At 39.8% G+C, this 22,021-nt stretch overlaps 1 protein-coding gene across 13 annotated transcripts in view; it reads right to left on the reverse strand.

The window, feature by feature from the left end:
- Positions 1 to 22,021, reverse strand: part of Dock10 (dedicator of cytokinesis 10) — a 250,718-nt gene that overhangs the window by 97,479 nt on the left and 131,218 nt on the right. For all 13 annotated transcript variants that reach the window (XM_036173029.1, XM_036173030.1, XM_036173037.1 and 10 more), the window contains exons 4-8: positions 17,535 to 17,617; positions 9,864 to 9,936; positions 9,474 to 9,596; positions 9,099 to 9,233; positions 1,419 to 1,602 (exon numbers count right to left, since the gene is read on the reverse strand). In XM_036173029.1, the coding sequence (XP_036028922.1) occupies positions 1,419 to 1,602; positions 9,099 to 9,233; positions 9,474 to 9,596; positions 9,864 to 9,936; positions 17,535 to 17,617 (598 nt within the window). The remainder of the gene's footprint in view (positions 1 to 1,418; positions 1,603 to 9,098; positions 9,234 to 9,473; positions 9,597 to 9,863; positions 9,937 to 17,534; positions 17,618 to 22,021) is intronic.

Below are 22,021 nucleotides of genomic sequence, written 5' to 3' on the forward strand. Positions count from 1 at the left end.
TAAGACTTGATGGTCACATTTTAGACCTTTTCTGTTTTCTTTCTTCCTACTCTTGGTCTATAATGATTAGAATATTATGAGGGAAATAGGCTGGAATAAAGAAAAAAAACATGAATATATATGTGTGAGCACATGTATTTGTTTGCCTGTACATATGTGCTGTGGATATCGCTCTGTGTAAATAAAATTCTGATTGGCCAGTAGCCAGGCAGGAAGTATAGGTGGAACAAGCAGAGAAGAGAATTCGGGGAACAGGAAGGCGGAGGGGGAGACACTGCCAGTGCCATCATGACAAGAAACATGTAAGGTACTGGTGAGCCACCAGCCACGTGGCAAGTTATAGATGAATAGAAATGGGTTAATTGAAGATAGAAGTAGATAACAAGAAGCCTGCCACGGCCACACAGTTTGTAAGTAATAAAAGAGTCTGAGTGATTAGTTTATACGTGGGTTGTGGGACCACGGGGCTTGGTTACTTCTGGAGAGAGGCTCCGCACTGCACGTGTGTATGTGTAGAGGCCAGGGTCAGCGTCTGTTATCATTCTCAGTTGTCTTTTGTCCCATTTTTGTGGAAATTCATGCAGTGTGTTCCGATTATCCTCGCCTCCTCTCTTTCTTATCTTGTTGCTGCCATACCACCATTACCGGTCCCTTCCTGAGATTCCTGAGGTTTTGTTTTGTGAGCCATTTAGGTTAAGCAGGGCCATCTGTGAATACAGTTATCTATTGGTGGCTACCTACCTTATTTTATGAGACAGGTTCTTTCACTAAACTCAGCCCTCACTGATATGGATATACAGGCTGTCCAGCAAACTCCGGGGATGCCTGTCTCTGCCCTCCTAGCACCTGGTTTATAGGTGTACACTGCTGCACCCAGCTTTCTACACGGGTGCTGATATCTGAACTCACATCATCACGCTTGTATGGCAAGGACTTTAGTGACTGAACTCATCTTCTAGCTTTTCTTTTTTTTTGTCTTATGAAAACACTATGACACATGATGTTGGAACTTTCATGTATCAACTGAACTCAAGACTGTCAAAACAGCATGAAGAAAAGATGACTTGTAACTAAGAGGAAGTGAACCATGTTTGTTCTTATAGACAATATATCGTACTTATTAAATGTAATATAGTGCCCAAATCCAAAATGTACCCTCTATAAGATCTTCCCATCAGAAATGTGTATAATTTTTGTGTTATTGAGTACCAACATTGTTTGTTGGGTGATAGCCTCAAGTGGCTTCTAGTCAACTCAAAATTGCACCAATGTGTGGCAACTGAGATGATTTGGAAAAAGTAAAGATCTGAGGTGAATTTCTTAGAGTGTGTAGCTCAAGGATGGAAGAGCACAGCCTGAAAGACAGCCACTACCAGCCAACACTTGGCCAGAGCAGAGACGATTTTCTGAGCTCTTACCCAGCCCCAGCTCAGTGAGCTCTGCACTCTTCCTTCCCTGGAGTGGCCCCTCGGGACTGATCTGCAGGATGCGGTTGAGTGTGTGAATCCACTCGTCCATATCTGACTCAGTTTCAGCTGCCAGCACAAAATAGGTCAGGTCGTTCATTTTCAATTCAAAGGCATATTTCCTCAGCCTGTTATTCTGTGGTACAAAAAGAAAGAACAAAACAATGAACCATGAGTCAGAGAGACATTTATGTGGTCTTGGGATTCCAAAGTCTTTCCATCCAGGTGGGCGACAAAAAGAAAACCTTAAGAAAACACAACAGAGGTTTAGATGTGTCCAGTCATTTGGCTTATCTATCTATCTATCTATCTATCTATCTATCTATCTATCTATCTATCTATCTATGTATCTATGTATCTATGTATCTATGTATCTATGTATCTATGTATCTATCTATTTAAGAACTCTTTGTACTGAAAATATTTTATGCCTCTTTTAATTATTTGGATGGCATTTTGGTTTCAAACTGTCAACTTTAGGCATACATGTGAATATACTGCAGCCTTCTTTAGATAACTGCTTGAGGCTCCATTTTCATTTGTCACCTAAATTTGATCTGTGACTCATACTGACCCCATCATGCTCTAGAGATATCACCTGTCAAAGTACTAACAGGCTGCATGCATGTTGCCTTAGTAACCAGGGGACATTTCTTTCTTTGAGTCTTCCTTGATCTTTTAGCATAATTAACATATCAGCCATTACTTTATTAAAACCCTTGATTCCCTGGACCCACACTCTGCTTCATTTTCTATCTTCTGGTCTCTGCATATTTCCATACTCATTGATGGCTCTTCCCTCTTAACCATTTCTTCAAACGAAAACCTCAGCTCTGCCTTACATTCTCTTCACTTTCACATAGTCTAAAGGCTCCAAATATTCAGACACAACTACACCCAAACCAACCTCTGCATTCTCCTTTAATTTACATCTCTCCACTGTATTTGGTGGCCAACCAAGGGGCCCTTGCTATAGCTCCCTGATTGCCCCTGTAACACTGTTCTTGCTGAACTGAGCCCCACCCACATACTCTCCAGACACAGTGAACAGACACTTATTCCCCCCATTCTGCAAGCCCAGAGACTGCACTAAATGATACAGGTAGAAAGTCAGCTTCTGCACATGGGACTTGTGAATTGTTGGATGACTTGTGATATTTAGTACAGTGATGGTTTACTGCCATAGAGAGGGCTCTGCTCTGTTGGCACTCTGCTCCAAAGTGGTTGCTCAAAGCTCCGCTTGGTCTCTGCACTTGCAGAATGGGGGTGGGGGGACAAATGTTAAACACCTAGCCCTAGAGATATTAAATTGGAAAATAAGCATACTTAAATTTTGTATAGATGTTTTGAAAAGAGACACTACATTCTGTAAGGACACAGAAGAGAATTATTTGGACAAAGCAAAGTAATTGCTAAGATTTGCATTTTGATAGCAATTCAAATAAACTGGGAACATAAGCAGAAAGGCAGCAGCCTCAAACTTAGTGTGTGAAGTGAATAGATAGGGAGCCTAAGAATGCAAAGCCCTAGATCCTGAACTTGGGAAGGGTGGGCAGATTCTCTCCATCCACTCCCACGGTGCCTTTCTGGTAAGTTGTGGTGCTGGAAGTCTCCAACTGCCTGAGATGCTCCTAAAACAGAGACTCTACAGGCAAAGACAATGAGTCTGGAAAGCAATTCTCCTATTAAGGTTCAGATTGTTTCACATGATGAGAGATACAACTGGACACCCAGGAAAAAAATAGGGATGTCCAGAGTGCAGGGCATAGCTTCTGCTTGGATGCTGTCAAGATCTGAACATAGCACAATGCAAACAAATCTTAGTGTTGTTTGGAAATTCAATACTGCGGAATCTATTGACTAATCCGAGGCTGGAAGTAACAAGGACTAGTTGTAAAACTACATCAAATGCTCCTTCTGGGTCGGTATTAAAAGTGACTCCACCTGCAGTTCACTTTGAAATCCAGTTTTAGAAGTAAGACTTGATTTTCTAACTTGCATTCTGGACTTCAAATGAGTTGGATATGGTTGCCAATATTTTAATAATTCAAAAGCATTATTAAAAAACATGCGTCTTTTAAAAACATTTCAGCAAAGTATAACAAGTTCTTGTTTCTCAAAGCAGGATATTTGTAAGTGAAATGGGCATTGTGTTTGCACTTCTGAGAGACAGAGCAATCTGCAGTGCATAGCAGCTTCTGGGGAGGTTGTAACAGTGCTGGAGTATGCTTATGCTGGGAGTGCTTTCTGATCACACTCCCTGTCTGGCCAAAGATGACAGACAGAACAAGCAAAACAGAAGTACAAACATGGGGAATCAATAAGGTACTTGAATAATCCCAACATGCAATTGTGGTCATTGAAATAGTAATTGAGAGGTAATGACAATTTTTATACTCTCTCAGTTTCCCTCATTTTCCTTTGAATCCAGTGTTCTCTGAAGAGTTTATGGCTTCATAAACAATAGGGAATGCAGCATGTTCTATGGCTCTAACGTGCTTGGTGAATGGTGATAGACAGCCTGCAGCACAGTATTCTCTTCACCTGGAAACGTCCCAATTATACAGACTATAAAGAAAGTACAGATGGCAGCAGAGGACTCATTGGTAAAGAGGGAGATTACCCAAACCAAGTGCTCCATTACATCTGCTATGCTGCTAGAATTGTTCATAGAATTTTATAGGAGAATGATCAGACACATGACATCCCACCCAGGCTCATGATGCTCATGATGCTGTTGGCTCCCATTCATGTGACCTTCTCTGCTTTCTTTAGGTTTATCTGTTCATTCAGGAAACAAAACTTTATCCAATACTTTCTTTATGCCAATCACACAGCATTAGCAAATATTCACGTAAAGTGTTTTCCCTCTTTGAACTTGCATTCTACTTTCCCTGCTTTCTTTCCTTCCTACCCTTTCTCCTCTCTCTCTCTCTCTCTCTCTCTCTCTCTCTCTCTCTCTCTCTCTCTCTCTCTGTGTGTGTGTGTGTGTGTTTGTTTTTGTGTGAGCAAGAGTGCATGTATACTTATGATGTGCATGCATGTAGAGGCCAGAGGTTAATGTCAATGTGTTCAATTGTTCTCCACTTTACTTTTTGAGTTAGGATCTCTAACTGAATTTGGAAATTATCCACTCAGCTAGGATGGCTGGTCAATGAGTACAAGGATCTGCCTATCTCTACTTTGCAGACTCAGGATTATAGATGCATACTGGTTCATCTAACTTTTACATGGGTTTCTGGGAATCTTAACTCAGGGCCTCAAATTTTTAAGCAATCATTGACTAAGTTATCTCCCCAGACTCCTAAACTTACCTTCTAATAGGGTGTCAAAAACCAAATAGGTGGAAATGTATGTATATAGAGTATAATGTGAAATAATATCATTGATATTATAATGAGGCATTGTGGAATGATAAATGTATTTCATTGCTGTATACATTGTGAAGACTTAATGTCTGAAGTTGTTACTCATGTATTATCTATATTTTCCACTTCCTTTTCTGTGTATTCTCCCCATGGTCTGGAAGCTCTTTCAAGGCAGAAACCATACCTGTTTCTATATCTGGCTTTTCCAAAGAACTGTGCACACAGAAACTTTCTAAGTATGTGTATATTTGCTGAGATGACTCCTAAATCTCACTGCTTTCAACTGCACATTAGGATATCATTGTGAGTTTCTTTGACCACATGGTTTATATAGGATGATGTATATAAGTTGATATGCTCATTTTATGTGTTATAAACACAGCATTCCCATAGACATCTTTCTGTAATCTTGTATATTCCTCTACTTACTTAATTTTGCCACTTAGTAGTTTTGTGACTTGGGAAAAGCCACATTATCTTTTAGTTTTATTTTGATAAACAGGACAATAGTAATTATATTCCATCAACTATCTCAAGTAATATATTAAATGGATAAGGTTGTAATACATTTCTGGTTGTTACTATAATGGGAAATAAAAATATTCAGAGACAGAATTTGTTATTGGGAAGTATGTGGGCTATATATGGTTTCTAGATCCATTTTCTTTCAAAATTATACTCCTTTCATGTGACTACTTACAGATGGGCATGTGTACCCCATTTCCCTACTGTTTAAGGTACTCCTGCATCTCATCTTCAGCCCCAGTTCACTCATGAAGTGTGTTGTCTAACTTTCAGAAAATATTTTAATTTCTAGCCTTTAGCTAAAAATATGAGGTTATTATTTAAAGTTTCTAGATCCATATGCTGGCAGGTGTCACCCCACTACCAACTTGAGCCTCTGTGATGAGGTTTCAACCATTGGCACTGCTGAGATGAGACCTCAGACAAATGGGATTCTTGGGTCACTTAATTTCTTCCATAGTGGTAAGACCTGAAATGTAGGGATGAATGGATGGATAGAATGAATTAATGAATGACTGAAAAAAACATGAAGGACCATGACTGGGTAACCCAGACACAAATATTCCTTAGTCAGGATAAACCTGAGCCAGCAAAAGTGGTAAGATCTGCTCCAGATTGGCCTATAATACACATTTAATGCTGTTTGTTGATAGTCTTTAAGAAAAAAGAAACATGTCTAGGTTTTCTGTTTGTTACCAAGAACCTGCCATTCACAAACGTCATCTAATGTTTCTGAAAAAGAATTGACATTTCCCGCTCCTTGTGGTCACCCTTGTATTCTGTGTCTCATCATTCCAATAATTATTATTAGGAAAAAAATAATGGTATAGACTGAGTCCTAATGAGTCAAGCTAAAATGCTGCATTCACTAAAGGATTTTTATAAACTTGAACTCCCAAAGAGTTAGGAAGTTAGGTAGTACTTACTAAGACAAAGACTTTGTTCATTTTTTTTTTAATTAAAAAAAAAAAAAAACCGGCAAGGATCCCTGGCAAAACAGATCTGACTCATCCTAGTTATTCATTTGTTCTGTGCTATTGTGTATGTGTGATTCATCTTTAGGCACAAAATGTGCTCGAGAGCTTACTAGAGTGATGGTTAAAATTTGTGTGATTTCTCTTGCAATCTCCTTGCCATGTGTAAGTCAGAAAGAGCCATGACATAAGAACTAGGACCAGTGTCCCTGGTGTGCATGTCCCTTCAAAGACTGACCTCAAGTAACTGGAGTCCCTGCTTCCATAAGGGAAGAAGATTTTGGGGAAAGGTCTTGGTAAGTTCAGGGATATTTGAAGAGTTGATGAACTCTTCAAAAGATACACATATAAAACCCATCGTGAGGAATCCCCAACGTCCAGATACTCTGTCTGTCCTTTGTTCTGTGACCCCAAAAGATGTCAGAAAGAAGACAGGTGTGAAGATCAGTTTTGAGATGTTTGAAGCTAAGAGAATTATCACTCTTCTGCATTCCTAGAGCCTCCCATATACTGTCATTCACATCTCCATTTGTCCTCTAGGGATGCTGAGTAACAGTGAGTGTGTTCTGATGTAACAGTGAGCATGCTCTCATGTAACAGCGAGCATGTTCTCATGTAACAGTGAGCATGTTCTGATGTAACAGTGAGCATGTCCTGATGTAACAGTGAATGTGTTCTGATTTAACAGTGAGCATGTTCTGATGTAAGAGTGAGCATGTTCTGATGTAACAGTGAATGTGTTCTGATGTAACAGTGAGCATGTTCTCAAGTAACAGTGAGCATGTTCTCATGTAACAATGAGCATGCTGTTCTGATGTCTGTCTCTGACTTTAACAGGGAAATGAGTTCTCCATGCTTCGACACAGTTCCAACCATAATATAGGCACTAAATAAGGTACTGAGTCAATGAGTGAGTTAGTGAATAAAGATATGGATTAATTGACATACCTATGGATCAGTTTGAGGAAGACAAATCATAATTTACTGGCGCATTTTTCTACAATAGAGTGTTTTTCTTCCAAAGTTGTCAACTATAATCAGGCAATCAGGGAAGCATGGTGAGGACATACTGTCACTAACATCCTTCCAAAGTCTGCACATTTATTTCAGTTTTATGGATGAGAAACCTGAGGTCAGAGGTTGAGTGACTCACTTAGAGGGCTCAGGAGGTCAACAGAAAAATTAAGATCTGAATGCTGACCTGAAGGAATCCTAAGCTTCTTCTGGCCCTGTTAGGGTCTTCCTAAGACAATGTTGCAAAAGAGATGGAAATAGATTCTAAATTAGAGATGGTGAAGACAGGGGCCTAGGGTAGACAGATTACAACACAATCTGGTAGAACAGCATTGACTATCAGCTACATCCTTGTAAGCTTATTATATAAAAAAGGCTATGACAAGACTTTTTAGAAGGACTCACTAGAGGAAAACAAAAAAGAAAAAATTTACAATTTCAGCTCAGTGTAATTATAAAATGTAATCATTGATCTCCAAAGTATTGTTACAGATTTGCTACAGACTTTAAGACCAAGGGGTCTCCTTAGTGAGAAACAGTAGACAACCACCCCCACTCTCCATTAAGATCCTCATCACCCTTTCCATATGGAAAGCTGGCATCTGCATTGAAATGCAATTAGCTTTCCCTTCTAGCAGGGTACTCAGCAACACTTAATTAATTCTTAAAGTTCAGCCTTCTTACTTCCTGGAGGAGTTCCAGTTCCAGAAATAGTTAGGACACAGAGACTGTAGACCACTCTAGTTTGCATCTATAGATCTAGGTGCCCTGCCTAATAGTTCAGGATGTAGACTCAGCTATGACATGACAAGCTCTGAGAGTGACTTGGGTGTGCTTATTACACAGACTGTATCACTAAGGTCCAGAGTCATAATGTGAAATTTGAGGGGTGATGGCTACAGCACTGGATTGTTTCAATTTTTAAGTAAAGGAATAAAGATGGATTTGTGTAAGTGAAGAAAGGAAGTGAAAGAGCATCCCATGTCCTTGGAATGGGAGACATCCATGGGATTATCCTTCCACTTGATATAGTGGTTTGTGACAAGTAAAATAGTTCGAAGATCAAGAACTTCCAGAACAGCCTTGTCTGTAAACTCTTGGCTATCAAAGGAATCCTTGTCTTTAAAAAAAAAAAAACCCTCCACTTCAAAGAAAGATGCTGTGTGTGTACATTGAATATATCACCTAGTTATAAAGAGAAGAACATTTGTGAAGTATATACTTTAAGATATGTGACTGACATGTCACCCACATGAATTTCACTAATTCAGTGGTCTTCTAGGCTGTAGAATGGATAAGGGTAATTTTCTTCTTTTCCTTGAAATAGCTCAGACTTATTTATACTTGTTTACTGCTCCTACCCATTCTTTAGCCCATAGGTCTTTTAGTCTCTTTTTTGCTTATTTCTTTTTAATTATTTTTGTCTCTTTCCAAAATGACTATTCAAATATCAATATTCCTTTTCCATATTGCAACCCACAATTCTTCCATCTATTTACCTCTTTTTTTGGTTGTTTTTTACTGAAAAAATTTCCAGCTGATTCCACGGCTTCCTGGTCTCTCCGCTTATTTCCTGTTTTTTGTTTTGATTGGAAATAAGTTTTGTGGAAGTATGGATCTAGACTGTGTGTCTCTCAATGTGTTCCTAGAGTCTAGAACATTCTTGACTTATACAGATATATTCTAAGTATTTGTTGCATGCATTGTGCAACAAAAATAAAACCACCATGGGGAAGAGGGATTTCACTCACCTGTATCACACCTGTGCAGGAATCCAAAAAGATGCAGCCTTTGGGTTCTTTGGATATCTTTTCGTCTTTGTAAAAGTTCATAATGTAGGAGTTATCTGGCAACTGAGTCAGCTGGAAGTAGCGCTTTTTGAATGACTAAATAAAAGATAGAAGGAGGGAGTTTGAAGTTAATATACTGCTTCTCCTGGGAATGACAAGTCTTTAAAGTTCTTCAGCAGGGTGGTGCTCTAGAGCAGAGACTGACTTCTGTATAAATAAAACATTATTGAAAGCATGAACATCATGCCAATGGCTCTTCTCCATGCTGTGACCCAAGAAGGGATGCGAAGAAAGGGGACAGAGCGGGCATGGGGATTACTCTTGATGTGTCCTTACCCGAACAGTGACAGTGTTGTTCACAGTGCTGTTAAAATTCCCTTTGTAAAGCCAGCCAGACTTGAACACACCAGTGCCTCCAGCTCCCCCACCGCCCTTGGAAGATGAGTGGGATGTGGTATCCTGCAATGAAAGCCATCATTAGCATTGCAGCCAGCCTCATGGAGCCCCCAGATCTTGGACACTGCACTTAAAAATGAGACTCCTTCTTCTCCCTGACTCATCTGCAATAATCATGTTCAGTGTCAAAACAAACATGATTCATTTTGCCTAAAAGCCCCAACACCATTAGCCTCTCCTGCTCACGAAAAACAGATCGCAAAGAAGCCAGTGCAGACAGGAACTAATTGCCCTCCTGTTTTAAACCTGTCACTCGAAACAGTCACTTACTTCGTCCTTATCAGCATCTTCATGGTCAACCTCAAAGGAATGTGAAGGAAGCTTCTCTGGCTTGTGTTCAGCTCTGATATTTGAAAAAAAAAAAAAGTCCAGTTTGTCATTTGATATCTTGCTTTTGTTTTCTACTGTTCCCAAGATCACAAGGCTCTGCTAACATTGTTTCAAATTTTTTTATGCTTTGCAACCTTAAAAATCTGGGGGTTCTTTTTCTCTGGGAAGAGTTAACTTTCCCCTTACATCATCATATCCTGTCTCTACATATTTTAACTCATGGAGTCATTTTTGACATAATTTTGTACGTATCTTTTTTGTGTTGAAGGGGAGCAAAGAGGATGGGTGGAAATCCTGGAGTTTTGTCTTCCCTCTTCTACATTCTGAAGTAGAGTATTAAGCATAGACACCTTGGTTACCTTTTCTGGGTCACATGTATGTGACATGGCCAACACTACTGGATGGCATGGGAGGCCTTGAGTCATGAGAGGCAGCCTGGGTTTTGGCCTTCAGGTTGTGTCATGCCCCAGTGGTAGCCCATGTAGTGTGCACCCTTGCCATTGCTGCCCTTTCAGCTGTGGCATGACTGGTCACCCCAGAGGAGCAAGCAGGCACATCTGGCTTTATATGTACAGAATAAAATAAGTCTGAAGTAAGTTTCCCTTGGCACAAGTCTGTCTCATAATGAATAGCTGAACAGGCCAGACTCTCCACTCAAAGTTTAGGCTTTCTTCGAAAGTCAGCCCTTCGCTACCCTTTAAGGCATAAAGCTTATATGCAGACATTTCATATAATTTTTAAAGACTTATTTGTTTATTGTGTATGCAGTGTTCTGTCTGCATGTATGCCTGCAGGCCAGAAGAGGGCGCCAGATCTCATTACAGATGGTTGTGAGCCACCATGTGGTTGCTGGGAATTGAACTCAGGACCTCTGGAAGAGCAGCCAGTGCTCTTAACCTCTGAGCCATCTCTCCAGCTCCTCATATAACGTTTTAAGATGACACATCCTGGAGAATCTGAATCTGACAATGAGAAAAGAAGACCAGAAGAGAATTTGTTGATTCCATTGCAAATCTGTTCCTGAGCTGACAGTGTTCCCAAGAGAAAGGGAAAGGGGTAAAGGCTTCTTATTTACGTTCCTTCTGTGCGTTCTCACAGGATGCTCCCTAGTGGATGGAAAGTGCTCTTTCATTCTCCCTCTGAAGGACACCCCAGTGCCTATTTCCCAGTGTACCATGGGAAGCTGTAGCACAAAAGAAAATCTCATTCGTTGTTAAGTAAGCATTGTGCATTTCTTAACAGACTGTCAAAAATTAGAAAATGTTTACATCCATCACCATTGCCTGTCCCTAGACATTTTCCATTGCTGGGTCCTGAAAAGCTACTGTGATGAACACAGGACTTGAGATTCAGTGTTAAGGATGAAGTGTGGAATCTTCTGTTGTCTTCCTCTCTACTTTTTTGTTTGTGATCTTGGTAAAATCTCAAGACCTGCTGATTAGTACTTGCAAGTGGTAATTGTCATTCTCATCAGTTGAAAGTGGGAAGAAGAGCTGTAGAGAGTGGTATTTCAGGATTATCCCCTGGGGCTAGGAGATGGTCCAGTGGGGAAAGTGCTTGCTGTGTAGGTTTGGGGACCTGAGTTCAATTCCCCTGCACCAATGTAAATGCCAGATGTGCCTGTGTATGAGTGTAATCCCAGTTCTGGTAGGGGTGGGACAGGAGATAGGAAGTTCCTAAGAGTTTTTCTGCCAGTCACTGTAGCTGAAATGGTGAGTTCCACATCCATTTAGCAAGCCTGTCTCAAAAAATAAGAGTAATATACTCAGTGTTGACCTCATGGAGTCTACATGCTATACAGAGAAGAAAGCACCTGCTGGCACACACCAGACACACACACACACACACACACACACACACACACATACACATGGAAGTTATCTCCTCTTCAAGTCTGGCACATAGTAGGCATTCAAAACATAGCAGTTAATAGATATGTATAACTTACATAGTTACACTAAAGTTATTTCATATCGGAAAACAATAGCATATAATATGACATTCCCCATCCACAGCTCATTGACAAGCTGGAAGATGTTTAAAAACACAGATGGAGTTTTGTATTCAAGCTTAAATGTGCATGGGGTATTGCTCTTTGTCTGATCACATGTGTGGATAATCAGACTTTGGCACACAATACTGGCACCCCAGACTTGTCTAATCTTGCTATTTTACAGAGATAAAAATGAAGAGCATAAAGACCACTTATATAAACACACAGGAGAGATGGGCTTGGAGGATGTATCTGTAAAATAACTTTATCAGGAAAGATGACTTCAGATCATCACAGAAAACATCTTAGGAAGAATATAGCCAGTTTTAAATCTTTTTTCTTTGCAGAGCCTCAGAGATGTTCCAACTCATCTATGCTAACTGTCACCAAGATGTTAACTTGTTCTGTTCTTTTTGGTCATGGTCACCTTTCTGGGAAGGCATAGCAAGAAGTCAGGATCACTGGGAAATTCTTCCTACCCCATTCCTTTTCTCCATAACAACATATGATACTCCTTGAACAAGAAACAACCCCTTTCACATTTTTATTCCATTGACAAGAGAAAGCCTTTGAATACAATCTTCTTCCTCTCTCCCTCTAACAAGAGGTGACATGAGTTTCAGGGGCAATTTCAAGTGGCAAGTTTCAAAATGATTGCTTGATATTTTTTTTCTGAAATATGTGCATTATGGGATTTTTACATTGATGGTATGGCAGTAAAGGGAAGGTGGAGGAAATGTCCATGTTAACTTATTTCTGCACATATATTTTTGTAAACTGTAGAGGGAGTTATATTAAGAGCTATTGCCACAAAAATGATGATGATGTGAAGTAATTCATTTCTTAATCATCTAGATTTGACTATTTCACAATGCTTCCATATTTCAAAAGATCACTTTGCACATGATAGGAACATATAATGCTATCTCTTATGACAGTGAATAAAAGAGTATAATGAACCTTAAATCCAACCAGAAAGTATTTGGTTAGTCCCATAATACTCTTGCCACTATGGACATATATTGCCAGATGAGTCATTTCTATAAGTCAAAGGTGTCATAGCTTGTCAGGATGTATGACTACTTTTCTCCTCTGGTAGCATGCACAGCAGCTTCCAGCATTATGACTGTTAGTGAGCAAGAATGAAGCTTCCATGTCAGAATCAACTTGTTTCTCCAGGCTTTATGACTCTAATATGTGGTATCTTCAGCAATAAGACCTTACCATCAAGTTACGGAGGGTACCAAAAACAACAGAAACAGTCTGGACGAGTCATATAAGGCAGGCTCACTGGTGCTACAGTGTCATGACTATTATGGGAGTAATTAATCACTTTTGTGATTAAATCTAAGGCCTATTCCTCGTGATGAAACTCGTATTGGACACCATTGTTGAGGCCAATAACTTGTAGCTACTTAGGTCATAGGCCTTAAAGGAGAACCTATTACTATTATTCTGCTAAATGGATTGTATGAGCTGGGAGGGTGGTCAAGGTCATCACAAGGGAAGCCATAGAAATGACTAACTTGGGCTCATAGGAGCTCATAGACTCTGGACCAACAGCTGAGGAGCCTGCTTGGGACCAACCTAGGCCCACTACATGTGTGTGACAATTGTGTAGGTTAGTCTATGTGTGGGACTCATAACAGTGGGATAAAGGCCTGTCCCTAACACTTGAGCTGGTTTTTGGGAACCTGTTCTCCATACTGGGTTGCCTCATCTAGCCCTGATACAAAGGGAGGAGCTTAGTCTTACTTCAACTTGATGTAACATGCTTTGCTGACACCCATGGGAGGCCAGCTCCTTTCTGAACAGAAACAAAGGAGGAGTGGATGTGGGAGGGCAGATTGGAGGCAGGGAGAGGAGAGGATGGAGGGGAAACAGCAGTCAGGATGTAAAATGAATGAAAAATTTAATTAATAAAAAAAAGAGAAAAAAAGATTGTATCTCTGTCTATTACCTTCAGAAATTCAACTTGAAGGAAGATTGGGGGTTTCTAAGAACCTTTGGAATCTCAAGATAAAAGACTGGCCAGAGACTTTATATTGTGAGTTTGAACCCAATGTAAGTAATCATTTTCAGGGAATCTTATTTTTCACTTCCTCCTTTTGCCCCAAGAAGGATCATGGCAATACTTGAGTGCCCCTACAGTTATTATTTGTGAACTTAGTGATCACATTTCTCATGCAAAATGCAACAACAGTTCCCATTCTATATGGTTAACCTGAGAAAATATATGTACCACACCTAACATATTCTAACACACTGGAGACAATGAACAAATATTTGTTGAAATATTTAAGTTTTTTTCCTGTTATATTTAAGACAGATTTATAGTAGCCTGGGCTGGCCTTGAACACACTATGTAGATGAAAATGATTTTGAGATCCTAATCCTCCTGCCTCCACCTCTTGAGTGTTTGGTATATACTACCCTGCTCAGCTTCCTTTCTTTAAAAAGAAATCATTTTTGTTCTTGCTTAGCCTACGTGAGCTGGCCAAACTTGATTTGATTTTCAGCCAATATATATATACTCTTGGGAAATATGCTTTCTCAGATCAACTGTGGTAAAACTTTTCTGTTTTTGTTTTATGTTGTACAACTCTGTATTTTATCAATTCTCGAATGAACTCAGCATCATCATAGATTTTTATGCTATTTGAATCTCTCAGGAACTCCAAGTTCAATGGTGACTATGTGATGGCTGACGCTTCATATTTTGGTAAAAATAATGGATCTCTCTAGTTTGCTCTGTTGAACACACATTTGAAATCATGCAGGTTCGTAAGAGTTAAAATTAGCATGCCTTCAAATTTAGAGAATATATTTCACTTCTTTTTTCTTTTTCTATAATTTCATCTTTTACAATCTTATTTTGCAGTCTTAGCAACTTGTAAAAAGAAATGATCAGTTTAAATTGGTAGCAGACATAGGCGAGTTCTTCTAATCCAGGAGGTATGAACATGATTTACTTTTAACAGCCTCACAAGGCCTAAGTAAATTAATCTGTTTCCACTACTGACCTAAATATGCATAGTCTTTAGGGGGCAGCTCTTAGCTTTGTAAAATTATTAAAAAAATAATTCTACTATGCAATGTTGAAGTATTCATTATTCTGGGGCATATACTAGGGAATTCTATTCTAGAACTTATGTTTATGATAGGTTGTATTTCATGTGAATATAATGAAAATAAGTTAAAATTTCAGACTTTGTAGCAAACTTTCCTGTTCTTAATATCTACTTCCACATCTTTAGATAATGTGAATGAAATTCTCAACAACCTTTCAGTTACGTTCTCTCACCACATTGGAGATGTGTCTACACACATGAAAATCCTAACTCAGTAACCATGCCCAGGAGCTCTCCTTAGTAGACACACTTTCCATATCCTTCAATAGAGGGAGAACTCAGTGAGCCTGAAATACTGTATTTACTTCTTTTACGGCATCATGTCTATAATAACAGATAGTGTTTGGTAGTCAAAGTTACTTGAAGTGCTCCAAATATCTAAGAGAATGGAATTTTTTTTTTACTCAAAAGTGAAGGGGAGATCATTCATCAGGCAAAAAACTTGTTACACAAGCATACAGATTGAAATTTGGATCCCCAGCATCCTTGTAAAATGCTGGGTGGGCATAGTAGCCCACCCACAACTTCAGTTAGAATCTTGGACATTGTGGGGATCCTTAAAGCAAGATGGCTAGTGAGACTAGCCACACTGGCAAGCTCTAGATCAACTGAGAGACCCTGTTATGAATAAGAATCAAACAAGGGCAACTCCCAACACCAGCTTCAGGTGCACTAGAACACACACAAACATGCATGAGCACCCCACAGACAACATACAAAAATAATGGGAGATGAATGTGGCTGCCTAGGTCCTGTCCTTTAACACATGTTTTTTCAAGCATGGATATAGCTTCCAAGTTATGAGTGATTCTCAGATCTTAGAAAGAGGGAGCATAGGTGTTAGAAAACAATTTGATTTTCGATTGCACCTATAGGAAGTGTGTGACTAACACCCAGACATCTTGAATGTCATCATTACTTAAGACACCCCAGAGTGTGACAAGACTTTCCCAACAAGAAGTTACAAGAGATTATCATTAAGGAGTCCTGAGTTTTCCAAAATGTTTAGAAGTCTGTAGGAGTTAAGGTCACAGGGCTTTCTTTGAAAATAGACTTCCTGTTTTGGAGAAGCATTGGCTTGCTCTTCACAGTGAGACAACTTCTGGAAAAAAAAATAGGTTTTCTCCTCTCCTTTCTCTTCCATGTCATTCCTCCAAATGTAGGCCCAGTGATTTCTAAATACACCCTCGTAGGCATTCCTCAAGACTTCTCTTGCAGTGAGAATAAAACTAAGCTCCCCTCTAGGGTTCATAAGGTCTTTGGATTCTTGTTGCTATGCTCCCCTCCAGCCCTTACCCTCCAGCCTCCCAGCCTCTCCTTCTGCTCAGGTGTTCATACCAACTTTGTACCCTTCCCACCCCACCCCACTCCCGGAACCCTTTTTCCTAAGATCACAGCACTGGTAGTTACAGTCCCTTCAGATACAATTCAAATGTCACCTTCCGAGAGTCATTCAAGAAGCCCCCTTTCAGAGTCTGCCTTCAGGAAGTGAGACAGCACTTGCAATATCTTAGTATAGAAAGACTTGCCCGGGAACAGAAAATATTGCAAAGTAGAGCTGAATTTTGTGCCATGGACAAATAAATCAAACCTGATCCAGTGTGCATCACTTGAGGAGAGTAGAAGTAGGCCCTGAACTTTTGAACTTGTTTGCTAGTCTTTATTGTTTTTTTCCTGAAGTATTTGTGTCTTTGGATCATGTTTATTTGGTGAACCATGAGATGAGAGGTACTAGTTCAATTTTTTTTTTTTAAATTTTCAGCTACTCCATCCCAATTTGGGAATGTTGTGTATTAAAATAAAAATTTCCATAGTATTATATGCCAGGAATTATCCTGAAGGGGACTAAGCAGAGAAATTCCCCACCCTTTGAAGGCTTTTATTTCAGTAGGGGAAGCAGCAAATAAATATTGTAGCTCAGGTGAGCAGGTGGGTCTCTGTGGAGTGACACTTGAGAAGAGGCAGAACAAAGTGACCTTTTTAAAGGCTTTATGGTCCCAAGTGTCAGGGGGAATTTACACACTGAGCTTCTAGTTCACTCTTTTTAGATACAGGCCCTTCTGTGGAATCCATTTGCATGCTTTTTGACATCCCACAGTGAAAGCACATAAAGCAAGTGGTGGATACAAATGCTGCATGGGACTTGGTCAGAAATTCTCTGAAGCATTTGGCCTTTCCCAGCGCCACTGTTGAAAGGACAGCTCATCGATGATTGATTCAAGGATGAGCAAAAGCTCAAACTGCAAGTAGGCATCAAATTAGAGAAGACTGAGTCTCATTCCAAACTCTTACTATAACAACATAACTATTATGTTGTTGATCAAAATGTCTGTATCTTGACTCATACATTTTGCAAAATGTACCTTGACACAAAATAAACACACTTATGTTCATAAACAATGTTGAAGCTTGCAGGAGGTGATTTTTCTTCAATATATGCACAAAAGCCCACATAGTCTTTATAATAAACAGAGAACACATCTTTACCGGGGCAACTGTCGGATGTCTCCAGAATATTGTTCATATTTGTAGTTTACCACGTACCACTGGGAACTGTAGAATTTACAAGCCTGAAACAAACAAAAGAGACAGTTATAAAACTTGGCATTAAAAGTCAGCTGTGCCGGCAAAATGTTCCCATCATCACAGGCAGGCTCAGACGTGGCCGTGTCAGCCATTTCAAGTTAGGTAAGAGCCCTGCCCCTCGTAATCACCAGACATCCTCCAATGTCATGGAGTTCTCTCCAGACTCCTGGAGGAAGAACTGTCTAACACAGTGTTTCTGTTTCACTTCGTCACCAGGAAATGTGTGGCTTGTCACAAGAAGCGTTGTTTTTAGCATTCCTCGCCATCACATGCATCATCTGATGGTTCGGAGTCATGAAGGATATTTTTATTTGTATCTAGTTCTGTCGTGATTGTAGCCTCTTTTTTTCCCGACTCTTCTTCTGAACTATGATTCCTTCTGCTCCTCTAATATGACCACCCTTGTTGGCTTAGCCTGTAGCTGGATTTTCCACTTTATCTCAAAACTTTGCCATGATTATTCTTGAGTTCTACAGAATGTTCATAAAAGATCACTGAGAATCATGTTGAAAATGAAGCTAATGAATTATGGGATGATTGATGTTGTGGGGTATTTTGATCACATCCTGACACTCCTGAGATTGACAATAAAGCTTACTTTGAATCAGAGGATGGAACTAGCTGCTAGTTCACCAAAATTAGCCATAGAGGTTTTGGAAGACCAAGGACATATAGAGGGACACAGGAAGTAGTAGGGAGGGGTTTAGAAAGATTCTCAGCCTTTTGGGTGGAGGAAGGAGAGAGAGAAGAAGTCACTGGTTGCTTCATGGCCGCTTCTCTGATGATTCAGATTCTTACCTCAATCTGACTCTTGAGTTTTTATTGATAAAGAATAATTAGATAAAGGCTTCAGATTAATTTTATATTACTTACTTGTGTGTTGTATGCACATGTGTACTTGTGGCCAGATGTGTATTTGAGTGCTGGCATTCTCCACTTTCCTTTTGAGACAGGCTGTACTGAACCTAGAACTCATTAAATAGGCAAAACTAGCATGTCAGTGAACTTCACGGATCCTCTGGTTTCTAACTGGCATTACCCACAGTTTTAGGATTACAGATGCACTCCATTAGGCCTAGAATATGGGAACTGGAGACATGAAGTCAAGTCCCAATACCTGTGTGGCAGACACTCTAACTGACTGCACTATCTCCCTAACCATTGATTTATACCACTTACAGACATAAAATATTTTCCAAACACCTACCTACCATGTAGCTTATTGTAATAACTGTGGATTCTCAATAGAGATTTCACTACATCGAACTAGATTTTAATACCCCTTTAATTCTAAAATGACATGGTATTGAGAATTAAGTAGCTGTCGATTATGATGACAAGCAGACCATGTCTTCTTGCACTAGGGGAAGAAAATTGAGGCACCATGAATTTGTTGACCTTTGAGGAATAATGGCCTGTGAAGCTTTCTTTGTAACCAAGGATAAGATAGGCAGACGTTATCTCACAGGTCTGCCAACAGGAAAGTAAAAGCATGACCTCTATAGAATTAGATGGAAACGGGGTGTAGTTCTCTACAAACAGGAAAGCAAGAAGAGGAAGGGAGAAGGGTAGAAAAGGACCACAACTCCTGGAACTCAGGCTCTTCGACTGAGGCTGCTGAGGGTCTTTCTGTTCCCGGGCTGGATCTTTGACAACTTTGCTTTAAATGAAACCTTTTAGACAAGATGCATATTAAGAAGTCCGAGGTAGAGGACTTGAGATGTCCAGCACAGGCAGGTTTGGGGACCTTATCTGTTCTATTCTGGTCCTGATTTCCCTCAGCCCTGGAGCTTCATTTGTTCAGAGAAGTGCCCACGCACAAACTGGCATTCAAGGACAGAGCAAGTGAGGCTGGGACAAAGGGTAGGAGGGGGAGGCTGGCAGTGTGAGTGCAGTGCCAATGAAGACTTTAAAACCAAGCTGAGCTCATGGAGGCTGTGAGTCGAGGCTGGGGAGGAAAAGGGAAGGTGGTCAGTGGCTCCTAAATTGTAGTTAGTTACAAGTAATTTCCTGCATGTCATGACACAGGAGGGCGACCATTCGTAATTGTATGTACTTTGATTTCAAAAATAGGGAAAAGATTTTCAATGTTTTCACAAAACGCAGATAAAATTTTGAGGCAACAGATGTTGACTCAGATCCAAAAGTCATACAACATATACATATACTAGCATATTATTTCATAAATATGCACATTTTGTTTTTATATACCAGTCTTTTCATTTTAAGAAAAATATACTTACTGTTTGGGTATGTGTGTGTGCCTCTGTGTATGCACAGACATGCTTACCTGCTGCAGCATGCCTGTAGAGGTTAGAGGATAATTTTTGGGAGTTGTTTTCTTCCTTCTACCTTGGTGTGAGGTGGGGTCTCCCTTATTTCTTGCCATACTTCAGGCTAACTGGTCTTTGAGCTTTTGGAAGATTCTCCTGTCTCTGCATTCCTTCTTGCCTTAGGAGTGCTAGGGTTACAGATGGTCACAACTGCATCTGGATTTTTCTTTTTTCTTTTCCTCTAAATGTGGGCTCTGGGGCTCAAACCCAGGTTGTGTGGCAAGTGCTTCTATCCACTGAGCCAATTCCTGAGTCCTCTTTGCCAGTTTTCAAAGGTAACTGGATAAATAAGAATGACAACTCTTAACCCATATCATAGAAAGTTTGTTGTGAATCCTTTGGACAACCTTTGTGCATTCTTTGGACATCCATTAACAAAAAAATTTGCAGCTGGTCCAAGTGCAGAAGATGTGTTTGAAAAGTCCTCAGACACAAAAAGGATATCTGTGTCATAATCTCTCCACTCAAACTCAGAGACCATGGAGAAGGGGCAGGAAGGCTGTAAGACCTAGAAGTCAAGGAAGGCTGAACTAGTCAGGGTCTTCTGGGCATGATAAGATCTTGTAAACTCAGGGCAGCTGAGGTTGCCTGCACAAGACCTGCACGAGATCAAGCCAGTAAATATTCCACTGCTGAGCTGCATGAGCAACCATATCTAGTTGAGGAGTTGACAGTTAATGATTTCTGGAGAAAGAAAGTCAGTTTTTAAAGGGTGTGGCCCCTGGTAGGTTCTTGGAACCCCAGTGAGTGGCCTCACACCCATGAGTCTATAGGTAGCACAAGCTGGACTTGGTGGGTTATTACAAAATAAATAAAAGTGGGTACAACATTGGGAGCATGATGGGGGGGTGAGTTTGTGAGGAGTTAGGGGGCTAAGTGAGGAGTGACTATGATAAAAATGCATTGTATGTATATAGGAAAAATATACTTTAAAAAGAAAAACACCATTCTTTCCCCCTTCTCTAAAAAGTTCTCCAGTAAGACAGGTGAACATAGTGAAGAAAAGAATTTAAGGAGGTCTAAAAGACTTGAACGGATAGGTCTGAACAAAATAAGGTACTGAGCTAACATTCAACACAGACTTGCCATTCCTAGAGCCATATTTGCAAAGTACAGAGGAAGAAAACGGAGCCTTAATAGGCCCCTTGGCTAAAAGGACTTCTCTTCGTCTTAGACAAAAATGCCAAACATTCAGACAAGGAGTAGGAAGTTCAACAGCATGCTGAGCCAGACCGCCTGGACTCCCAGGGTCATTTCTTCTCCTTCACTTTCTTTAATTCCTATCTTGTGGTCATTTTTGTGTGAAACAAAATGTGTTTTAAGATATATTTATTTTCAATTATGTGTATAAGTGTTTTGCCTGCCTGGATATGTGTGTATCATGTATGTTCCTGGTACCTTTGGAGGTCCAAAGAGGATGTCAGATTCTTTGGAACTAGAATAACAGAGGGTTATAAGCTGTCATGTGTGTCTGGGAGCCAAACTTTGGTCCTCTGCAAGAGCTGTAAGCGTTCTTAATAACTGAGTCATCTCTACAGCCCTCAAAATGTGCTTTAAAATGGAAAATTAAAAGCATGACACCCACTCCATGTTTTCATTCCTCTAGAACATGTTTTTTTTTTTTTTTTTTTCTAGTCTGGTTTTGCCTAGTTTGTCTCTAGGTATAAATTGGTATATGGATATTACTTTTATTCAGTTGATGTTTTAAGGATCTTTAAATTTGATTTCTATTTTGTTTTCTTTCTTTTACTTTACTAATTTTTTTTTCTTTTGGTGGTACAAGGGATTGCATCCAGGGCCTTGAACATGTTAAGCAACCATAATACCACATAGCTATATCTGTAGCCCCATTTACATTTGTTTTTTAAATTTGACTTATAGAAGAATGAGATATTGTACTATAATTCACTAACCTAAGCCTCCTAGATTTGAAGATTATTCATTCAGTAATTCATTTAACAAGCACTATTAAGCCTCAAAATAACCTGGAAGTGGTTCTAAGTGGTGAGAATTTTGCAGTGAACAGGAGGGAAAAAAATCCATCTCTTCTTAAAA

The sequence above is a fragment of the Onychomys torridus genome, chromosome 23 (genome assembly GCF_903995425.1).
Source record: "Onychomys torridus chromosome 23, mOncTor1.1, whole genome shotgun sequence".
Taxonomy (NCBI): domain Eukaryota; kingdom Metazoa; phylum Chordata; class Mammalia; order Rodentia; family Cricetidae; genus Onychomys; species Onychomys torridus.